The 21815-nt window shown below is 40.6% G+C and overlaps 2 protein-coding genes across 5 annotated transcripts in view; one reads left to right on the top strand and one right to left on the bottom strand.

The window, feature by feature from the left end:
* Positions 1-11017, top strand: part of col6a4a (collagen, type VI, alpha 4a) — a 40533-nt gene extending 29516 nt beyond the window's left edge. Inside the window, exons 48-77 of the mRNA XM_028980996.1 lie at positions 174-520; positions 657-735; positions 1042-1187; positions 1426-1518; positions 1600-1653; positions 1961-2032; positions 2112-2138; positions 2217-2261; positions 2640-2693; positions 2780-2842; positions 2923-2988; positions 3098-3151; positions 3371-3406; positions 3980-4042; positions 4281-4343; positions 4409-4471; positions 4907-4969; positions 5560-5610; positions 5687-5722; positions 5930-5992; positions 6078-6140; positions 6621-6653; positions 6746-6782; positions 6863-6874; positions 6965-7458; positions 7559-7655; positions 9440-10102; positions 10191-10299; positions 10386-10498; positions 10646-11017. Of these exons, the coding sequence (XP_028836829.1) occupies positions 174-520; positions 657-735; positions 1042-1187; positions 1426-1518; positions 1600-1653; positions 1961-2032; positions 2112-2138; positions 2217-2261; positions 2640-2693; positions 2780-2842; positions 2923-2988; positions 3098-3151; positions 3371-3406; positions 3980-4042; positions 4281-4343; positions 4409-4471; positions 4907-4969; positions 5560-5610; positions 5687-5722; positions 5930-5992; positions 6078-6140; positions 6621-6653; positions 6746-6782; positions 6863-6874; positions 6965-7458; positions 7559-7655; positions 9440-10102; positions 10191-10299; positions 10386-10498; positions 10646-10737 (3251 nt within the window). The 3' untranslated portion in view covers positions 10738-11017. The remainder of the gene's footprint in view (positions 1-173; positions 521-656; positions 736-1041; positions 1188-1425; positions 1519-1599; positions 1654-1960; positions 2033-2111; positions 2139-2216; positions 2262-2639; positions 2694-2779; positions 2843-2922; positions 2989-3097; positions 3152-3370; positions 3407-3979; positions 4043-4280; positions 4344-4408; positions 4472-4906; positions 4970-5559; positions 5611-5686; positions 5723-5929; positions 5993-6077; positions 6141-6620; positions 6654-6745; positions 6783-6862; positions 6875-6964; positions 7459-7558; positions 7656-9439; positions 10103-10190; positions 10300-10385; positions 10499-10645) is intronic.
* Positions 10920-21732, bottom strand: pik3r4 (phosphoinositide-3-kinase, regulatory subunit 4). Of its 4 annotated transcripts, XM_028980108.1 has the most exons (22): positions 20966-21732; positions 19894-20640; positions 19677-19810; positions 18903-19512; positions 18681-18815; positions 18160-18381; positions 17905-18078; positions 17670-17815; positions 17345-17548; positions 16819-17020; positions 16709-16732; positions 16366-16416; positions 15738-15835; positions 15362-15590; positions 14268-14433; positions 13977-14162; positions 12610-12815; positions 12371-12502; positions 12169-12269; positions 11818-11906; positions 11570-11690; positions 10920-11487 (listed from the first exon to the last, which is right to left on the bottom strand). In XM_028980108.1, exons 2-22 carry the CDS (start codon positions 20609-20611, stop codon positions 11317-11319), a joined length of 4119 nt encoding a protein of 1372 aa, XP_028835941.1. In that variant the 5' UTR covers positions 20612-20640; positions 20966-21732; the 3' UTR covers positions 10920-11316. The 4 variants fall into 4 exon arrangements, with proteins under 4 accessions (XP_028835941.1, XP_028835942.1, XP_028835943.1 ...); XM_028980109.1 differs by lacking the exon at positions 16366-16416 and having other exon boundaries at positions 20966-21731; XM_028980110.1 differs by lacking the exons at positions 16366-16416; positions 16709-16732 and having other exon boundaries at positions 20966-21729.
* Positions 21733-21815: the final 83 nt, after the last annotated feature.

The following is a 21815-nucleotide window of genomic DNA, read 5'->3' as shown; positions in this document are numbered from 1 at the left end:
CATCCCACTATATAGTGGATGATTGATTATTTCCACTGATGTTAAGTAGCCTTCAGTGACTAAGAACTCAAGAAGTTGAGTTTGGAACTTAAATTAAATTATTTTACATTTGTTATTTTTAACCAGACCATCAGATACAGCCATGTTTTTCTTTTTCTCTGTGCGTTTTGTAGAATGCACTGTCTCTATTGCCATTGGATTTGACATCACCAGAAGAACTAACAAGCCATCGCTCTTTAGTGCTCAGGAAAAGTTACAGACTCTTCTTCCTGAAATGATTCAGCATTTCACCTCTCTGGACAGCCTCTGCTGTGCACCAAGAAATAGAACAAAGGCTCACATTGACATATGGCTGGTGGATGAACAAGGAAGACTTCTGGATAGCTTTAGCTTTGACCAGTACAATGAAGATTTGGTCAAAAAGGTGCTGGCTTTGCAGACTGATGAGGATTCTTACTTAAACACCCAGCTGTTGGCCTCATTTCGGGAAATGTTAAAAACCGCACCTGCTGCTGTGAAGGTGAGCTATTTTCCAGAAATCACATTCAGTGTTAGAAGAGGTGCAGCCCAGACAATAAAATCAATAACATTCTCAAAACTTACAGTTCATATTCAGTTATTTCAATAATAGTTATTTCTCCTGTTGTTTTTTCCAGGTACTGATCCTTTTTACTGATGGACTTGATGAATCTGTAGAGAAACTTGAAATGGAGTCAGACAGTCTCAGGAACAGCGGTATAGTTCATATGTTTTATATTTACATTATGCATATATATTCAAAATTACATATGTTTGTATTAAAAATACTCCAGTCATTAAATCAGATAAAATCAATATTTTATGTATTAGCATAAGGGTGTGTTTACAATAATATAACCATATATATTTTGAATAGAATTGTACATTAAATGTACAATATGTACACTATTTCTCAATGTAAAAAGTTAAGGTATTCCTGTACCAAAAATTCTGAACAATGTCGGCAAAATGTGAATAAAACACTTTAGCATTAACTGTTCTGAATTATTTACTGTAAAACAGGAGTCAGTGCGTTGGTTACGGTGGCCTTGGAAAATGTTCAGAATGTCAATGATCTTCAGATGATTGAGTTTGGACGAGGTTTTGGCTACAGGCAACCCATGACCCTCCGAATGGAGAATGTGGCCCATGTCCTACTCAACCAGATCGTAAGTCCCTCTCTATCCTCTCTACATTCTCAGTGTCTGCAGAGAATGTTTTCATTGGCCTTCTTGTATGCTTCCATTGTTAAGTCCTTGAAAGTTCCATCTGTGAGCACCAGCTTTGGCTGTCACACAGTGTGCTTGAGTCATTTTTGTTTCTGTTGTTGTTTACATGTGTTTACATCCATTTTGGGAAGTGTTTAAGAGTTTATTCTTTGAACCTTTCTTGTTGCTGCACATGTAGGATGCTGTTGCTCACAGGGAGTGCTGTGGAGTAATGTGCAAATGCTTTGGTTTTGAAGGGGCACAAGGCCCGACAGGGCTTCAAGGGACAAAGGTAAAGAAATCTCTGTTAAGCAAATTTGTGTTTTTTTGAGTTGTATATTTCATTATTACATTTTTTTCTTCTTTTTTAAAGGGTTCTCAAGGAAAACAAGGATTTTTGGGATACCCTGGAGATGAAGGTGCTCATGTAAGTTTGCAAGACAGTAAAACTGTAACCAAGCACACCATTGTTTTTCTTGTGAAATTACCAATAAATTTGATGTGTCACATGACCCTCTTCCTTCAAAATGGCCACTATGGTCACCACCCATATTAAAAAGTTTGCCCCCTCACATATACTAATGTGCCACAAACTGGACGTTAATATCACCAACCATCCCATTTTATTAAGGTGTGTCGATATAAATGGCCCCCCTGTATATCTGCTCATGGGAAATTCAAGTTAATATTCAGGTCATATTTATGGAAAAGGCTACATATATTGTTTTGTGCAGGGGGATAGAGGCCTTCTTGGACTGAATGGAATACAAGGACTTCAGGGCTGTCCTGGAATAACGGGTCCCAAGGTAAAATAACCAGAGGGAATCAGGGTACAACAAATCCTACACAAATTTCCATGTGACATATGGGTCTGAATTTCTGCAGGGCATGAGAGGCTACAGTGGCAACAATGTGAGTTAATTCAATGACATTATGCATATTCACGTGGCAACTTAATGTATGCTTCAGCACCTTTCTTTATTTTTACAGGGTGACAGAGGAGATGATGGGTTTGATGGAGTCAGTGGTGAACAGGTAATTTCTGGATGCAATTGTTGTTATCCGATCACCAAATCTGTTTATTACTTCATCACTGGCAACTGTCTTCTAGTTGCCGGACTAACCAAGCAGTCGCGAGTCTTTGACACAAAGGACCCTGGTTCCAATCTCACTTTAAACCCGTTTTAGGGGCAGTGGTGGCCTAGCACGTAAGGAAGCAGACCCGTAATCGGAAGGTTGCTGGTTCAAATTCTGAGCCACCAAGGAGACACTAAGCAAAGCACCATCCCCACACACTGCTCCCCGAGAACCTTTCATGGCTGCCCACTGCTCGCTAAGGGTCATGGGATAAATGCAGAGGACACATTTCATTGTGCTTCACAATGACAATCACTTCACTTTCACTTTCTACAGGGGGATTCTGGACTGAATGGTACCCGAGGAGAAAAGGGAGACCAAGGAGGCCCTGTAAATTACCACGTTCATACCACTAACTGCGTGCTTCATTTGTTTCACACTTTGAGTTAATAGAACCCTAATATTACTAATTTCAGGGTCAACAGGGCAACAGAGGTGGTCCAGGTATGGTGGGACAGACTGGCTTCAGAGGAGATCCAGTAAGAAAACTGTGTAATGTTAAGATTTTAAAATATATTTAAAATTGTATCCTCTTTGCTGAAATGTTACTTTTGATTAGGGGGATCATGGAAATGACAGTACAGTGGAGGGCCTTAAGGGTGAAATGGGTAGGCAGGGGACACAAGTAAGTAGCATATGATTGGAAATTTATTTTCAGTGGAGTCGTGTTGTCAGGAATATGTACTGTATTTTTTAAACCTTTATATAGTTCAATTGCTTTGCTTTTCCAACAGGGTGATGTAGGGGAAGATGGGCATCTTGGAAGCCCAGGAGATGAAGGAAACCCAGTAATTTTTTTATTTAAACTCCAGAAAAAATTCACACTTCATGTTTAAATAAAACTTGAACTGTATTTTTTTTGTGTAAATATAATTTTTTTTTCTAAAGTTTTAGAATATAGAAGCAATTCAAAATATACATTTGATACCAGCATAAAAATGAACATGTGCTCTAAATGTTAAATAGCACATGTAACGGTGTTAATAAAATTTTATTTTGCTTTGGAGGGTGCCCAAGGGAGACACGGTCCAACTGGAGCTAAGGTAAAATTTGTGGTGGAGTATATATCAGTGTGCACACTTGAATTTAGTACAAGTGTGTATTAATATAGCTTTCACTCACCTCACATGTGCAGTGCTGAGTAGGCAGATAATACAAAGTAATTACAATGGTTGATATTTCTTTCACATTCCAAGCATGAATGTGTTCAAGTTTTAAGTTTCATTGAAAATATGAACATACTAGGCTGGCAGTGAGAGTACATAAAAGATTAGCAATTAATTCTGACTGTCTGAAAGTAAATGTGTTACAGTTAGAGTTCTGTGACACTGAATGATTACAAAAAAACAAGTACAAGTAAATTAATAATGAGACAATATTACTGAATTGTATTAGAATTTAAATGAAATATTAACATCAAATATAAACATACAGTAACATCAAATATAAACAATATTAACATCAAATTCATGCAGATGTGAAAATATTATTGACCATAAGTCAGTAAAACAGTCACCTCCTGGTAACAGCTGCAGTTAAAATACACTTTACATTCATTACATTATTTAAGCTAAATTGTTGCTTCAGCAATACCTGGATTTCGTGTCTGAATACAGGGTCTGAGTGGAGATCGAGGAGACCTGGGAATTCAGGGTCACCCCGGACCACCAGGACCCCTGGTAACTCCCCCAGTGTCACTGATGCCCTTGACCAGCACATGTGCTATGTTGTGATTCACTGTCTTGGTATTTCAGTCTGTCTTTTTTTATACACATACTTGGCAGAATTTCAGGAAAACTGCATATGACGTTTGACACCAGGCATAAACAGGAAAAAGTTTTTACTGCAATGCTGATATATGTATATAAAACCCTACCATTCTTCAGTGCTAATCTTTGCTCTTTTTATATATTTTAGGGGGCCAGGGGGGGCATGGGAGCCCCAGGACCACAAGGTTCACTTGGATTTCCTGGGCTACAGGTGAGTTTTAAATCTTTAATTGTGTTTTATTTTTAAACTTAAACTAAAATGCATTCTTTTTATAGGGACAACCAGGCCCCACAGGACCTAAAGGATCAAGAGGAAAGGCTGGGATGAAAGGAATAAAGGTACAACAGTAAAATTGACCATTAAGACATAACAAGGACCAGGGGCAGTGGTGGTCTAGTAGTTTAGGAAGCGACCCCGTAATCAGTTGCTGGTTCGAATCCCAATCCACCAATGTGCCACTGAGCAAATCACCGTCCCCACACACTGCTCCCCAGGCGCCTGTCATGGCTGCCCACTGCTCACCAAGGGTGATGGTTAAAAGCAGAGGACACATTTCCTTTTGTCACCGTGTGCTGTGCTGCAGTGTCTCACAATCACTTCACTTTCATAACCCTGCTTTTTTTGATAAAGATAATTGGAACAAATGCTGGGTCCCTGGTATATATCTATTTAAAACACTGTTTTGCATGGTCATCTCAAGATCTGATTTTAACATTAGCTGCTCTTGTGAAGAGGAACCCTTGTCGTGTTCATTATCTGCTCTATATGTACAGGGCCAGCAGGGGGATCCTGGTCCTAAAGGAGGTCCAGGATCATTGGGTGCCAGAGGAATGCCGGTTAGTACATCTTTTGGAGGTCCAGCTACTAATAAAAGGATTATATTTTGTAAAGACTGCAATGTAGGACATTTTGAAGAATTCATTGCAAGAAATATATTTTGAATTTTTTGTATCAGGAGAAAGTGAAGTAGGTTGCCCCTTTTTACCTTCATGACTTGTTTGTTCACTATTGTCGACATCAAAAGCCTGCTCTATTATTTCATAGTCCTGTGTCTTCAGTTTTGCTCTATGTAAAAAAATGCAAGACCCATAAATGAGTAAATGCACCCAAACTTTTGACAGGTGGTGTATTCTATTCTATTCTGTTTTATTTTATTCATTTTTATAACTTTATAACAAAGCGATTCAGGATCAATTTCACTGCATGTTCTACTGGTATAACTAAGCATGTGACAAATAAAATCTTGAATCTACTTATTCAGGACTGGTATATATTATGGTAAGGCTATTTACCGTACACTTGCAAACAAGTCCGATGCATTTAGCGCCAGCTCAGAAACAGCTTACTACATTTCTTTATGCAGAGTTACTGTAATCAGGTGTAATTGTCCTGGATAATCATGAAAAGCATTGTTATGCTTATACAGGGGCTGGATGGCAAAGATGGTTATGGCCTTTCAGGACCTAAAGGATTGCAGGTACAGCTTAGCATAGTTTTGAATTACTAATAACCAGAAAATATGCATATTAATTATTGTTGTATGTTTACCCAAGGGACAGATAGGCTTACCTGGTTATCCTGGGCTGCAGGTAACACTTTTCAGGCCACTTCTTAATTATGCTGTTCTCTTGTGTCCAGTGTCAGTTCATAAATGAAGTGCAACAATTCTGAATTTCAGAATGTTCTGATTCATTGACAAGATGTGGTTTTAACATTTCAGGAAAATAACATCCAGAAAGTGAATATGAGTGTAGATGTGTTTAAGAATGTGTGTTGCTGGTTTGTCTACCAAAAAGGGTGAAATTGGTTCGAAGGGACAGAGAGGTGACCCTGGGCCCAAAGGAAGCCGTGGAAGAGGAGTGAGAGAATTCTTACATTTTATCATTTCAAATGCATTGTTTTTGTTCATTTTGTGCATGATTGATTATTTGGCTTTGGGCACAGGGTGGATATGGATTGGCTGGAGATATTGGTGATCCCGGAGAAATGGGACGAGATGGACACAGGGTAATCTGATGGATTTATTGACACATCTGTTAACATTTAATGTGTTTAATTAAATTTATGAAATTATTGCAGATCCTACCCAGAAACAATCCTAAAGATGGAGACAAACAGTTAAGAGGTTTTAGGAGGAATTCAGATGACAGATTTTTGCATGAAACAATTTACATTGTTTCCAAATGCTGGAGCAACAAGAGGTTCACCACATTTTTGGTTACATCATCTGAATCAGCCCTTAGGTGGAAGTCGAAAAAATAAAAAGTAGTTTAATTGAACTTTTGTCAGAGACTGCAGGGTGTTTTATTAAAGTCAAGGCTCTTTACCACACTCGATTTTTTATGTGCAGCATAGCAAGGCGAGTCTTAAGAATTATTTGTGATTAATCATGATTAAATCATTGCAAAATGTGTAATTAAGCTTTTTTTGTTGTTGTTGGATAGCACTATTTTTTATTTCTTGTTAAAATGTATTTTATTTTTACAGGGGGCCAGAGGAGTGCCAGGTTATAGAACAACGGTATATACATATTTATTTTACACTTTTATATATTTTTTTCTGTCACCATAATTACCGTATCACTAAAATGCATTTACACTATATTTCTCTAGAACTGTCAGATAATCTCATATATTCAGAACAACTGTGGTAAGTTTGGCACTGTAGCATTGCTGTATCACTAGATGTATTTCCATGTCACACTGAGAGATTTCTTTCTTTCCAAACAGCCTGTTGCATGGGTAAGTGGTTTATGTTTTCCTCCACATGGATTTTTTAATAATTGTGAAAAAGTAGGGCATTGTCTAGGACTGCAACCTTTCCATTTCCAGAACATTCCAAGTGCCCAGCCTACCCTACTGAGCTGGTCCTTGCCCTGGACACGTCTCAGGATGTTACACCACAGGTCTTTGAGAGGATGCGCTCCAGGGTTGTTGACCTACTGGAGGACATCTCCATAGCGGAGAGTAACTGCCCCACAGGAGCCCGTGTTGCCGTGGTGTCCTACAGCTCCAGCACCAAGTACCTGATCCGTTTCTCTGACTACCACCAAAAGAAGCACCTGCTGGAGGCGGTGAATAACCTATCCCTGGAGCGCTCATCCAGTCCCCGCAATATTGGTGCTGCCATGCGCTTTGTTGCAAGGAACGTCTTCAAACACACCAGACAAGCCTTGCTGATGAGGAAGGTGGCAATTTTCTTTGCAAACGGGCCATCCCAGGATGCCACGTCCATCAACACTGCAGTTCTGGAGTTCAAAGCTCTCGACATTCATCCTGCTGTCATTGGCTTCAGGAACACGCCCAATGTTCAGAAAGCATTTGAGGTGAAATTCTGTTGCATGAATAGGAATTCAACCAGAAATGAAACACTTGATGATTTATATTGATTGTTGGTGTCCATGTCTCCCAACTACTAAAATTCAGACAGATGAAACAAGAAGCTTCATTGTGACATTGCTGGAAGATGGACAGGAGCAAAAGGCCCAGCTCAGGACTATTCAGCAGTGCCTTATCTGCTATGGTAGAACATCCATGAAAACCTTTTTGCCTTGCCACACCATATTACCTGTATTGGTGTACAGACTTTAATATAGTAAATATATATATATATTTTATATGTTTCTCTTACTGATTCTTCTCTGTCAGTGGGGCAAAAATTATTTGGCAGCCACCAATTGTGCAAGTGGTCTCGCTCAAAAGGATGAGAGAGGATTGCAGTTTTCATCATAGGTACACTTCAACTGTAAGACAGAATGTAAAAAAAAAAACAAATTCAGGAGATCTTTTTAAAGAATTTATTTTGTATAATGGTTCAGAAAAATTCACCTCGACACTGTAATATAATCTTGGATGGCATTTACAGACCATTATTCTAGGCAGATCTTCTCAAGAACTCCCTCCACAGTTCTTGAATGGATTGAGGTCTGGAGACTGGCTAGGCCAGAACCTTGTAATGCTTTTTACATAGCTGCTCTTTCGTTTCCTGGGTGGTGGGGGATCATTGTCATGCTGGAAGACCCAGTCACGTTTCATCTTCAATGCTCTCACTAATGTATCATGAGATTTTGGGCAAAAACCTCCTTCCATTGTTTCCTTAATGCGGATAAGTTGTCCTGACCCCTTTTCAGAAAAGAAGCCCCAAGCATAATGTTCCCACCCCCATGCTTCACAGTTGGTATAGTGTTCTTGGGATACAGCTGAGCATTCTTCCAGCTCCATTGGTAGAGCATTTGACTGCAGCTCAAGAGGTCCCAGGTTCAAATCCTAGTGCGCCCTGGAAAAGTACATTTAATTCGGGGCTGTGGTGGCCTAGCGGTTCGAATCCCGATCCACCAAGGTGCCACTGAGCAAAGCACCGTCACCACACACTGCTACCATGGTGCCTGTCATGGCTGCCCACTGCTCACTCAGGGTGATGGGTTAAATGCAGAGGACAAATTTTCATTATCACAAGTGATAATCACTTCACTTTAAACAATGAGTTCTATTTGGGGGTGATCTGACCACAAGACATTCTTCTAATCCTCCTCTGGATCATCCAGATAATCTCTGACAAACGTGTGATGGGCCTGGACATATGGTGGCTAAAGTTGGGGGACCTTTCGAGTTCTGCAAGATTTTAATCCATGACAATGTAGCGTGTTTCTAATAGTAAACCTTGTTACTGTGGTCCCAGATCTCTGGTCCCCAGGTCATTGACCAGTTCCACCTGTGTCGTTCTGGGCTGTTTCCTCACCATTCTCAATATCATTTGTACATCACGCGGTGAGATATTGCATGGAGTCCAAGGTTGAAGGTGATTGTCAGTGGTTACATTAAATCAGACATTTACATAAATGACCCAACAGTTGAAGCTGCTTGCCTGATTGACTCAACCCAGTCTTGTGCAGATGTACAAGACTGTGCAGATGTGTGGAGGTTGGAGTCTGACTGTTTGAAAGTGTGGACATGTATCTTTTAAAGAGATAATGAGTTCAAACAGGTGCATTAATAGAGGTAATGAGTAGATTACCTGTATTGATACAGGCAACGATAGATGAGCTTCTTAAAGAAGAAGTAACAGGTCTGTGAGGGCCAGAATTCTAAATACTTATTTTCTGCACCATATACAACTAAATAATTTTTTAAAAATCACGATTTCCTTTTTTTTTTGCCTTCTGTTGCTCACAGTTGAAGTATACGTATGATGAAAATTACAGACCTCTCTCATCTTTTTAAGTGGGACATCTGCATAACCAGTGGATGCCCCACTTTATGAAGGTACCCATTGTGGAAAGTTTGTGTTCATGCAATTTATCCTTTCAGATCCCTGTAGCCCAGCACCAGAGTGTTTAGGCATCAGTACGGAACCTGTACCTCTCCAGCTGGACCTGGATCTGGCTGTGTTGGTGGACGGGTCACACAACATGCAGGCTGACCAGTATGACCGAATGAAAGAGTTCTGGGGCTCCGTGTTGGACCAAGTAGCTGTGAGCAGCCAACCAAACAGATCGGATGGGCAGGCCAGAGTGGCAGTGTATCAGCAGGTCTTCTCAGACAAAAGAGAAAATCCAGTTGTTAAAGAGTTTGACTTTGTTACCTACCAGAATATAGGTCAAATGAAAAACCACATTCACGCCATGCACCAAGCAGGTGGTGCTTCGGCGTTGGGACATGCTGTGGAGTGGGTTGTTATGAATGGCTTCCTCAAAGCACCCATGCCCCGAACAAACAGGATGCTGCTGGTCTCTGTAGGAGGGCAAACTGCCCAGTTGGACCAAGCAAAGCTTACCTTCATATCTCAAAAGGCAAAGTGCCAGGGTATAGTTCTGTTCATGGCACTGAGTGGTGACTACTTTAACACAACCCAAGCGGAAGCGCTTGCAAGTTTTCCTGTGGAGCAGCATGTGGTTCATGTAGGAGAGATGAGGCAGGCTGAGCAGGAGTACGGCCAGCGATTCCTCACAGCCTTCCTGAGCATGCTCAAGAGTACGTGCTGCAAAACCAAATTCTTCCAACAAGCAGAAGTCAGCGATTCTTTGTAATTCTCTATTATCATCATTTCCCTTTCATTCAGAGGGACTAAATGACTACCAATCGGCACCTCTCGGAAGGATGTGCGAGAACCTTCAAAATCAAGACACAATTGATGTTTTGGAAGCAGCAGATGGACCAGCAAGAGCAAGGTCAGTTGCAGACAACGTGAGAGAGTTGCTCAGACACTTGTGCATGAAACGCTGGAACAGCAGACATTGACTTATGCTCTATTTAGTAGGGTCCCCATCCCTGCTCACATGGAGCATGTGGAGGAGGATCAGAAATGGCATTCTCAGATGCAGATCACTAGCAGCCAGAGAAGCTCTGGTGCTGCCAGAGTGGCTAAAGGTACACTGAAACGGACAACTTGCAAGCTCATTCATCTTAATAGACACTTTTCTAAATAGACACTCTTAATTCTCCAAATAAGGATTGTTTATAGATATTATTTTATCCCTTCCATCCTGACCAGAGCTTTTATCTTACTCATTCCAGGTAGAAAAAAGGCAAGAGGAACACCACTCTCACCTGCTGTTAATACACGCAGCAGAAAAAGACCAAGACAAATTACAAAGACTGCTGTTTGAAAAGAACTTCTTTTAATGACTCAAAGACAAAGCTACTCAATCAGATGTGTGTGTGAGAATTAACTGGATATAAAAAAGCTACTGCATGTTTTAAATGAAAGAAATCCCAAAGTTAGTACATAGTAAATGAGTTTATGTTTGAGTTGTTACATTTTCTAGTCATGACATTGAGACAGTTGTGTTTTATTATGGATTTATGATTAGCATAGTCACTTTCAGAGATTTTTTACATGCAGCTGTTTCATTGCTGGATGTACAATAAATATAACATAAAAAATGAACACTGTAGTATAACACAAAGTAGTACATGTAATGTTGATTTTGCATTTCTTTTACTGCTATACATAGCATGGTGCATTTCTTATATAATCTAGGGTTTCCTATTCCTTATATTTAGTACTGACTTAGCACTAATGAAAAAAAAAAATAAATCACCACCATTCATTCCTCTCTCTGTCAAAGATTACAGGAAATCTATTTTCATGATCTTAGTTTATATTATCTGGCTTTAAATATGAAATGTACACTAGTCTCTACATATGCAAACCACTCCAGAATGTGATACTGATGACAAGCCTATTATTTCCACACCTTGACTATGCCATCTCTGGAAGAGGTCACTATGAAGCCCTGAGTTGTCTGGAAGGTGGCAATATCAGTGATGATGTCATGATGGCCCACAGGGAGGGATTCAGGGCCTCTTCGAGGGGCATCATCAGTTGTTCCACTTTTCTGTTTGCTGTGGATCTCCTGTTAAAAAGGTGATCCTTTACATATCACAAAATAAACATAGATAAAGTGTGATTAGACCATTACATGTAAATGTACAAACCTGCACTACTTCAGTGCCTTCTATGATCTTGCAGTTGTAGAAAACTGAAGGGCAGTGGAGTGCATCAATGGCACCTCCTGCAACAATGTATGACCGCTCTGGGTAGGCGAGGTCCCAGAATCTGTTAAAATACAATACAGCAAGCTTAAACAAAAAACTGACTTAACATTACTAATGTAAAGGAAGCATTATCGGGTATTTACCTAAAAATGATGTAACTTCAGATCATCTATAATCTGATACTATACCTTATTCTCATATCTGATCCTGCAGTCAGGAGGAGTGGGTTTCCATCAGCAGGGCTACAGTATATCCCATTAACACTGTGGGGAGATGGCTACCGGACACAAACAGGGAGGCAAACAGTTGGGCATGGTGCAGAGAGTGGGGTGACAGCAATATTCTGCATAGTAAAAAACCCCTAGTGTTGGAAAATGTATCCATCATTCCTCCTTACATCCATATATCCATGTAGCAGACACTAAAGGGAATATTTACATTTTATCTTTTGATTGTGTAGACATTCTATCAAAAAAAAAAAAAAAAACATTTGAAATGCTGCCGTTAGTGCTGAGAGAACTGAATGGGGGACCTGATACCTGCATCTCAGAAAGAGGTGGGGCAGAGCTTGCCCAGAGGGTAAACTTTCTGTCTCCTGTTTCCATGTCCCACATGGACACTTCATTGTTCCCTTGCACAGCTGCATATAAACACATCACTTGATCATTGACTGGAAGGTAGTGATTACAACTCTGATTGTCTAAGTTGACATTAGCAACACAAAGCCAGTGTGGGAGCTACCTGCTATAACAGAAGACTGGTAGAGAGGGTGCATGAGCAGACGCCTGATTCTTGCTCTGGTTGGGTGAGAATGGTTGGAAATTGGTAGCTGAAACCTCATATCCCAGCATGCCATGGTGCCATTGCATGTGCCTAATTGTGGTTAGAAACAGAGAAGAAGAGAAAAAATGAATATTGATATGCTTTTTTGCCTCAGTCTACCATAATTTAACATGATTGATGCAGGGCTAAGAACTCACCCACACACAACCAGCACTGGTGCATGTCCACAGCAAAGGACGTGATGAGGCCCAGGCGCAGGTCATGTCGGAGGGTCCAGGCATTAGTGTTGCTCCTCAAATCCCACCCCACCAAGGAGCCATTGACTGTTGCATAGGCCAGCACAGACTGGGAACTGAAGTGGTGGAGATCCACTACACAACCATCATCCTTTAGGTCGAGGATTCTAAAATCAATTCAGAAATACTTCAAAATAATCTCTGTTAACATACTTGCTTATGCATCCTATAAATGAAGTGAAGTGATTGTCACATGTGAAGCACACAGTGAAATTTGCCCTCTGCATTAACCAATCACCCTGAGTGAGCAGTGGGCAGCCATGACCGGCGCCCGGATCAAATTCCTGATAATGACATATTCAGGATCAAATTCATGATCTTAAATCTATGGTAAAAATAGACAATGCTCTAACTTAGTGTATGGAGGTTTTATGACTGCCACTGTGGAATTCTTTTGTTGAATATTTATATTTATTATTGATCATTTGAATTCCCTCCATATTGCATAGTTTATTGGATTGCTCTGGATAAGGCCATCTGATAAATTATGTAAAGGTCTCCAGTCACTGCATGGTACATCTACACTGCTGTGGACCGCATACTGCTGTGGACTCTTCACACTCTTCACTGCCCTCGGTATGAAGGTTCAGTGTGAACCTCCCAACTAAACAACTCCTTCTTGCCTTCTGACATCAGACTTCTTTAACAGCGGACCTACCTCATCTGTACTTTTGTACTAAGACTCATTAAGCTCATTAGCACACTAAGCTCTTTGCACATCCCCTCCATCTACCTCACAGTGTAATTTTCTGTTCCTTGCACATAATACTGTAAATTCCTTGTCACTGTAATTACAGTAAATATTTATTTATATCTGCACAATTTAGTCTTCACCACTTTTTTATTTTATTTATCTTAACCTAACTCAGCATTTGTATGTTGACAGCAAAGAAATAATTTCATTGAACAGATAAAGGCAATTTCTTCTGTACACAACAATAAATGCTTTGAATCCTTAAATTTGAATTGAATCCTTGAATTCAATTCTTTAAATGATATGTGATGTTTGTTACATCGTTTCAACTATAGATGGCGATGTTGGCATTTGTGTGTGTTCTGTCTTGTCCCTGTCTTTCTTTATAATCACTTAAATGCCAAAAGGCAGAATAACGACACACAAGCAGCAGTGTACATAAATGTATTATAGTACAGTTCTTAAGTAGAAAACAATTTAAACAAAGGACCCTTTTGTGGACATTATTTCATGACAAGGAGTTGAAGTTTGGGCCACTTTTAGAAACTGTTCCTCTACAGCATATAAAAAGTACCTGTTCTGAAATGGTTGAACTTTGGGTGATTTTGGTGGTTTGTTGGCCTCAATTGCCAGCAGTTGAATCGATCCATTATCTGACGCAACAGCCAGGTAGTGTGACCCTTGGCAGAAAGTCAAGGTTTTCACATGTCCACCAATGCGGGAGTAGGTGAGAACAGACCTGAAAACATATTCACATTTCCTGAAAAAGCAATATTCAGCTTTACTCCCTTGAATAAATCAACTCCTATAACATCTGAAATAGCAGATGAAATGGTTAAGTAGTAAAAATAGAACAACCATTTACCTGGTAGTTGTTGTTTTCCCCTCCATTTTCTGGCTGTCCCATATTTTAACAGTGCCATCATTGGAGCAAGTGGCAAAAATAGAGTATTCATCAGAAACCCTGATGCGATTCACCGCTGACTTGTGCTCATGAAGGTGTGCCACCAACAAACCTTTGGGATGCCATCCTAGGAGATATTCAATGTGCATTACATATATTTCAAATATGCAGTATCATAATGAGGTCACCTTAAAACTACTTCAGAGAGATACAGGTCACATGACATGAAAATATCACTTTGTGAGATTATTTAACATTAATACAAGTTTGCCTAGCCTGTGTATGGTCCTGCAGGTGCTAGAAATGCCCCTTATGTCATCATAAGGGTAAAGGTTACCTCCCATCTCTCATGCTTTCAGAGAATTTCCCAACAGTCTCCTAAAAAGTATCTCCACCGACCGTCATGGCTTACAAATAAGCACAGCATTGCAGTTGCTTTGTGGTTGGATGTAAAAATGCATGAATGTATTTTTTTAGTTCCTTCACACAAGCCTCAGACGAACCAGTTGGCTAGTTTTATTTTTTCTGGAGAAAACGCTGAAACGACTTCCTGTCTGCAGCAAACATTGTGGTTTGTGAATGGTGTTGATCACGTAATTTCTACGAATGCCCACGCACTTCAATAGGTGGCTCTCCTTCTCGTCCCACCTCTCTGCTCCTCATTAGCATTTAAAGCTACAGACACGGAAATGTCGTGTCCTGGGGAAATCTCGTTGTGGGACTGGCTCAAAGTGGCTGTAATTTTGCACCAAGACTTCAGATATTAGGGGACTACTAAGACCTATATAAGAGAAAAAAATGATGCCAAGGGACCTTTAAGACACTATTAATGAAATGTATGTACTGGCTTTATTTACTTTTTAGCTATTTATCTATGATTTTTTTTTTGAGTGAAGGGTATAGGACACTAGGAAACCATTCTGTAGGGCTTAGCTATGGGGTTTTTCTCCAGGCCCAACAGCATTACATGTGACTTAATAACTTGGGTACCCTACAGCTTCCAGAGGAGGCAGAAATTGTTCTAATCATTTAAAAATGTACAAATATTGGCAGACCTGGTGGTTTACCTGGTGGTGGTGGCCGACTTTCCCACACTGCACTCTCCATCATCTGCTTGGCCATTCGCTCTGCATTGCACTGCTCTAGCTTTTGCTGTAAGAGCTGCTGAAGTTCTGCTTTACATGTGGTCACCCGCCGCTGATATGTAGAAACTCCACTGACTGATTGTACCACTTGGACAGTAGGAGGCACTGTGGGCTTCCTGGGCTGTCCCCCCTCAGGCAACTGTAAAAAGAGAGCAAAGTAGTGAGTTGTGGTCTTAAGGAGTGATTTATATCACTCATATAAATATAAAATACTGATAAACATAAAAACAATAGAAAAAAGGGGGCGTTTTTATAGCACCATTTGGCAGCAAAATATTTGAAATACCGTAGGTGGTGCAGCAGTTGAGCTGGAAGGCTCCAGGGATCCAAACATGCTCTTCCACTCCTCATTCATGTTGGAATCCTGTTTTGTATGCTTCCGTCCTGGAACATAGGACATGCATGGAATACAATGGAATAATCATTCAACTACATTTATCAAATGAAGTTATTTTATTCTTAAATTAAACAGGAAGTGCTGTACATCAAAATTGGTTACAACTTTTCAGTTGGACAGCTTGAAGAGGATGATAAAACGCATTACAACACAAGCTAGGTGGTATATTGCAGGGGTTTTCAACTGCTGATTTTCTAGCCTCCCTCAACCTGCAAGTAAGTGACTCTTTTGCAATGAATCAAAATCAGTAACTAGCTGGGAGATCTGAAAACAAGGCCTGAATTTGGATTCAGAGCAGAACATGACAAACTAAGAAACAAACTACAACTGAAAGAAATCAGAGCTCTGGCTACTTTTTCCCCCGTGACCTGCCCCTGCATTATAATTTCACCTCAGAATCATGTATTCATAACAGGGTACAACAGGAGGCTACAGTGTATGACAGCACAGCAGCACAATACCTCTACAGGCATTACTCAATTCTAGGGTAGATACTTAAATCTAAAAAAAAAATCACCCGCAGTCCAACATTCCAACAGAACACTCCCATGCGATTGTAACATACCAGCTGCAACATAAAAACCCCTGTTAGCCAACATGTGTGAAATAGTGCCCCATAAGAGCTGCATCATCTATTTAATTTAGCATTAACAATGATCCCCAAAGCAAGTGGTGAGTAAATGAATGCATGCAATTTTCTAAATATATCATGTAATTTTAAATGTAATATGTAAAGTTTAGAAATTTGAAATGCACTTTAAAATGCTTTTGCATAAGTGGCCTTCAACAATATTTTGCAAATGTGTGTTATTGAGTAAAGACCATGCGATTTACAAATTAAATCAGCTTGAGGGATGTACCAGAGACGGGACTGATCAGATCTGCTGCAAAACCAAGAAACATAAATTTTAACGGATAAATGAAATGCATTATTACAGCCACATAATGAGACCAATGCATTGCTACACACCTCTCTTGTCATCAGACTCAGGCTTGGGTTTGACAAGATCCACCTGGCGCCCAGTGATACCCAGTGTGCCCAGGTCAATTATACCACTCTGAGCACTGTCACTCAGGTGGCTCTGGTCCACAACATTGGCTTTGGCCTTGTTTGATTTGAGCATGAAGTCCTTCAGTGCCAGAAGTTTATCTTCCTCAGCTTCAGTCATTCCCTATACAGGACCATAGTTTACTAACCATGAAACCCATGTTATAACACCTTATACAGTGGGGAACCCCATAGAACTTTCTATATTTCTGCATAAATATCAATATCTGATGTTCATAGTCCTAAAAAGAGAAAGATTGATTTAAAAATGTGATACTTGATCATTGATTTACTGAGGAAACTGATAAAATCTGATTTTACTCTTTGATTTATTTTTGCAGAAATATATAAAGCTCAAATGGATTCTTAAGCACCAGTAAATCTCAAGCTCATTGTACTCTGCTGTGCCAATTATTTCTTATATTGGTTAATATGATTGAACTGAGACCTGTGACAGAAGCTTCTTGAGCAGCTGCGCAATGTTAGGGTCTTCGGGAATGGGGCATTCTGGTATCAAACCATTGCGTTTCTTCTGACGTAGTAACAGGTGCCGGAAGAGGCTGCCAATGTCTTTGGAGCGCAGTGAGTAGTCAAAGATGGATCGACTCACAGGTTCTTTCAGCACACTCAGGAGGACTATCTCTTTATCAATCTGATGGGGGGAAAAAAGCAGGTTCCATCCATGGCAACTTTGGAACTGGTTTTGCAGCTGGATTCATCCAATAAAAGATAAACACACGCTAGCATAGAGAGGGCATTGATAGAAAACTCACCTGTATGATAGGTTGAGTAATGAAAGGATTGAGATGGGGCATCAGTTTGCAGTAGACGTCAGCAATGTTCAAGTGCTGGGCCACTACAGTGATAAAGCCAACAGCCCCATATCGGATCCATAAATTGGGATGGCACAAAAAAGGAGCTAGCAGAAACAGAATGAGAATAATAAAAGTGGTGAACTAAGGCAGACAGAAGGTATTTTTTCCTCTTAGATTTCCAGGGTTACCTTACCAATATCACTGACAAACTCGTAGATGTGGGGTTTCTGTAGGAGGCCCAGATGGCACATGCAGGTGAGAGCATTCAGGGCTTTATAGATGACAAACTCCTCAGCATCACTCAGGCCCTGCTGCAGCAGAGGCTTCAGGATGGATGAGCTCTGCCAGCCCACATAAGCTGCCACTCCTTGGGCCAAAAAGCGTAGGCATTACAAAAGAACAAGGTAAAAGTAATTCAAAGAGCAAGACATTTCTGTAAATAGTTTACCGACAATGCTGTCAAAGAAGGCGCCCCGGAGGTGCCAGTCATTTTTATCGTTCAGAAAGGTGATCATGTGTGAGAGGAGAACATCGTTGGCCTTCTGTCTGCCAAAGAAGACGCAGAGGCGAGTGATGCCGTTCTCCATCAAGGTCTGCTTAACAATGTTCTCCGGGTCACTCAGCAGTGTGACCACCTTCTGCTGCACCATTTCATGCAACGCCTGCAATTCTGAAAACAGAAAACTGAATATGAGATGTTCTGATAACTGCATATTTAGTTATGTTAATGTAATATATACACATTTACCTAATCTCACCCTACCATTATGTTAACACTGTTTATGGCTAAAAAGGCACCATTATTATCTTTAATTCAATTTAACCATCTTTAAATAATCCCATAGCTTTCTATCAACTCTGAGGAAACTGATTTTCATGGATTCAAGATATAACTGCAACAATCAATATTTCAGAAATGCTGTTTTATTTTAAATCGAGTAAAAATTATTGTTTGAGAAGAAAAATTACCAGAATCATAATTTTCATTGGGATGAAGGGTTTCTTCTGTGTCCTCTCCATTCAGGTCATGCTCAGTATTTAGGTTATTCTCCTGTACCAGCTCCAAAAATCGCAATGCTGTCTCAGCCAAATGGGCAATGTTCTCTAGAAACATCAAGAAGAAGAAAAAAAAAAAAAGTTTTTAAAACATGTTTTGATTTTTGCATAAGACTTAAAAGTGATCGCACTCACCAGCATAAGCCAGTCTGACAATGGTAGCTTCATCTTGGGCTAGATGCGCAATGCCAGGCAGAATGTACTCTGGGTAAATATTGACATCGTTGCGGGGCACTTCCTTAACCAGTGCCAGCACTTTGGCCAGTGTACGTACGGCCTCAGCTCTAACACGGGGGACGAGGTCGTTGCAGAAGTGCAGAAGGTATGGGGTGATTCGGTCAAGCAGGATCTCCACACTTAGCCTACCAGCCAGGTGTAGCACCAGTTCCAGAGCTGCCAGCTTGGAGTCACAGGAGCGCAGGGTCTGCAGACAAGATGTGATCACTGACACTAGCACCACAAGGCCGCTCTCTTTCATGTTGCCAGTCTCCTGTGATGCCTTCTCCAGGCTCTCAGTCTTTTCAGACTGCCCGCTCGCACAGAGATTGTGGAGGATGTTCTCCAGGTCCTTGCGGATAACCAGCACCCGTTCGTCCGCAGACTGAAAAGTCTCTTTCGCAAACTGAGCCATGTAAGGCTGGAGAAAGGTGTAAAAGATGTCTGGGAAAGCCCTTCCTCGCTGCTGCTTCAGGTACTCCTCTGCTGTGAGGCGTTTCTCTGGCTCCCTCTGCACCATCTGGGCCACCTACAATTTTGTTGAATCAACCATCACAAATACAAGTTATTAATTTTAAGGCAAAAACTGAGGGAAACATGTAAGTACAAATAAACATAATTGCCCTTACATAAGAGGTTAAGAGAATTGAAAGACATTATCTAATAATTTGTCGGGTGCTCATAAACCCTTACCAGCTCTCTGATACTGCTGTCTTCAATTTTCATAAGAACTTGCTCAGTCTGAAACTGGCCCTTGCGGTAGGCCAGCAGCTGAGAGAGATCAAAGAGCGGGATTCCCTCAGTAAAGAGCTCTGCAATGACACAACCTGTAAAAATACAGTGATGCATTATTCACTTGAACATATTCATCATACAATTACTTACAGATTTTGCCACAATAATGAGGTACCTGCTGAGAATATGTCCATAGGCTGCCTGAGTTCTCCTCTTGTCCTTTGACTATTACTGCTAAGGTCAACTAGCGGGGTAGTTTGGTCATTTTCAGCAGCAAACATACTACCATCCACAAATCTCTCTGGGGCGATATAACATGTCCTTCGTCTTGAAGTATCAAAAAAGTAATTGAAGTCTGCTGGATTGTCCTCTGGCAGGTATGTGGGTTTAAAACTTGCAAAATCAGTAAGCAGCACCCAATTCCAACTGGTCACCATGATATTCTCAGTTTTTATGTCGCCATGGCGCACCCCTGATTTGTGGGCCTGGTCCACAGCATTAAGAATCTGAAAAGCAATCCATCGCTTCTCAATGTTGTTAAGGAAGGGCCGTGTGCTTATACGGTCATACAGGTTGTCTCGAACATACTGACGGAATAGAATCGCTGCTTTCTCTGTCAGACTGGCCCGCTGGAAAGGCAGACAATTTTGACAGGAGTGCAGCCTTATTTTCAGCTCCTCCAACTCCTGCTTGTAACTGGTCAGAGGCAGTGAAGGATCCTGGATGGCAAACACCTTGACAACCACCAGGCCCTCTCTGTGCTTTGCTTTTGCAACTTTAAAGAATCTGGTACTGCCGAGGCTTTTGTCATATTCATAGTCGTGGATGTCTGAGAAATAGCTGTCAACCGACAGGATCTGGGAGGGTGCTATTCCAGCAAGCTGATTCCCCATTCTGAAGTTTTTGCATCCAAAATCTGTGTCTAAAATTAACACAAGAAGCACAACATAAAATGTAACCGTGTAATCAGTTACAGGCATATATTATTTTCTTCTAAATACTTCTGTAAGCGCCCTCGTTGATCTCAAAATTTGCCCCTATGTACTGAAAATGCAAAACCGATATGACAGATAGGCTTGACATACGTTGCTGCGATCTTTCAATACGGTGGACATTTGCAAACAACACAATTCGCGGACAGAAATAACATATATCTAGTTGGTTAACGGGCTCATTCCAGTGACAACCTTTCAGATGAACAATAAACACGACGAAGGAAACAAGCGCGCAACAGCATCATGGTTTACCTGCCGAGGTTGCAGCTTCGGGGCACGAATTTCCCCCTGGCAGTAAAAGCTGCCACTTACGTTTAAGGCAGACGTTTTATATATAATTATACATAAAGAAATAATTGTCTAGACAACGCATGTCGGTCGGCGAGTCATACTACGGTCACGGTAGTATTCCGAGATCCCGCTTTAACTAAGTACAGTTTTTGACAACTAGCACAGTACAGCTAATCAGTACAGCTTCCTGTTTTCTTCCGGGTGTCGTTGTCAAGCTTCCGGTCATGGCTAGAAGGCGCTCGTGTTCAATGGCGTAGTAAATCAATATCGGCCTCAAATGTTAGAATAAAATGTATTGTATAATACAACATAGACATAAATTACGTTCTTAAGATGAAAATTAAGTTATTAAGTGTAACATTAAGAGTAAATCAGGCCTCTTGAACCTGTCGACACAACCACAGCACCAGTTCATACCGAGATATGCTGATTTAAAGATTGTAAGGTCTCACGGAAAATATTCAAACAAGATGCTCAAAGGCCGTGTCGGATACCATGATAAAGGAATAGAGGCAAGACTCGCAACTACCATTACACTAATGTCAAGTATATTGCCGTTCAGAATTATCAAACATTTTAACATGAGATTTAGCTGCACGTCTGGACAAAGATTTATTTAACGTTTAATGGTCAGTTACTGATAATGTCGATTCATAGCACAACGTCCTAAAACTTAAATGTGAAACATGTGCACGGCACTATGAAATGTGTTTAATAAAAAAAAAAAGTAGTATTTCGAGTACACTCGTGATCGTGACATGACGAGGCAGAAAACAGGTAACAATACGCGACCTTTACGGACTTGCGTGCA

The sequence above is a fragment of the Denticeps clupeoides genome, chromosome 5 (assembly GCF_900700375.1).
Source record: "Denticeps clupeoides chromosome 5, fDenClu1.1, whole genome shotgun sequence".
NCBI classification, from domain to species: domain Eukaryota; kingdom Metazoa; phylum Chordata; class Actinopteri; order Clupeiformes; family Denticipitidae; genus Denticeps; species Denticeps clupeoides.
The sequence above is the reverse complement of the archived record's forward strand: the minus strand, read 5'-3'. Positions and strand labels throughout refer to the sequence as shown.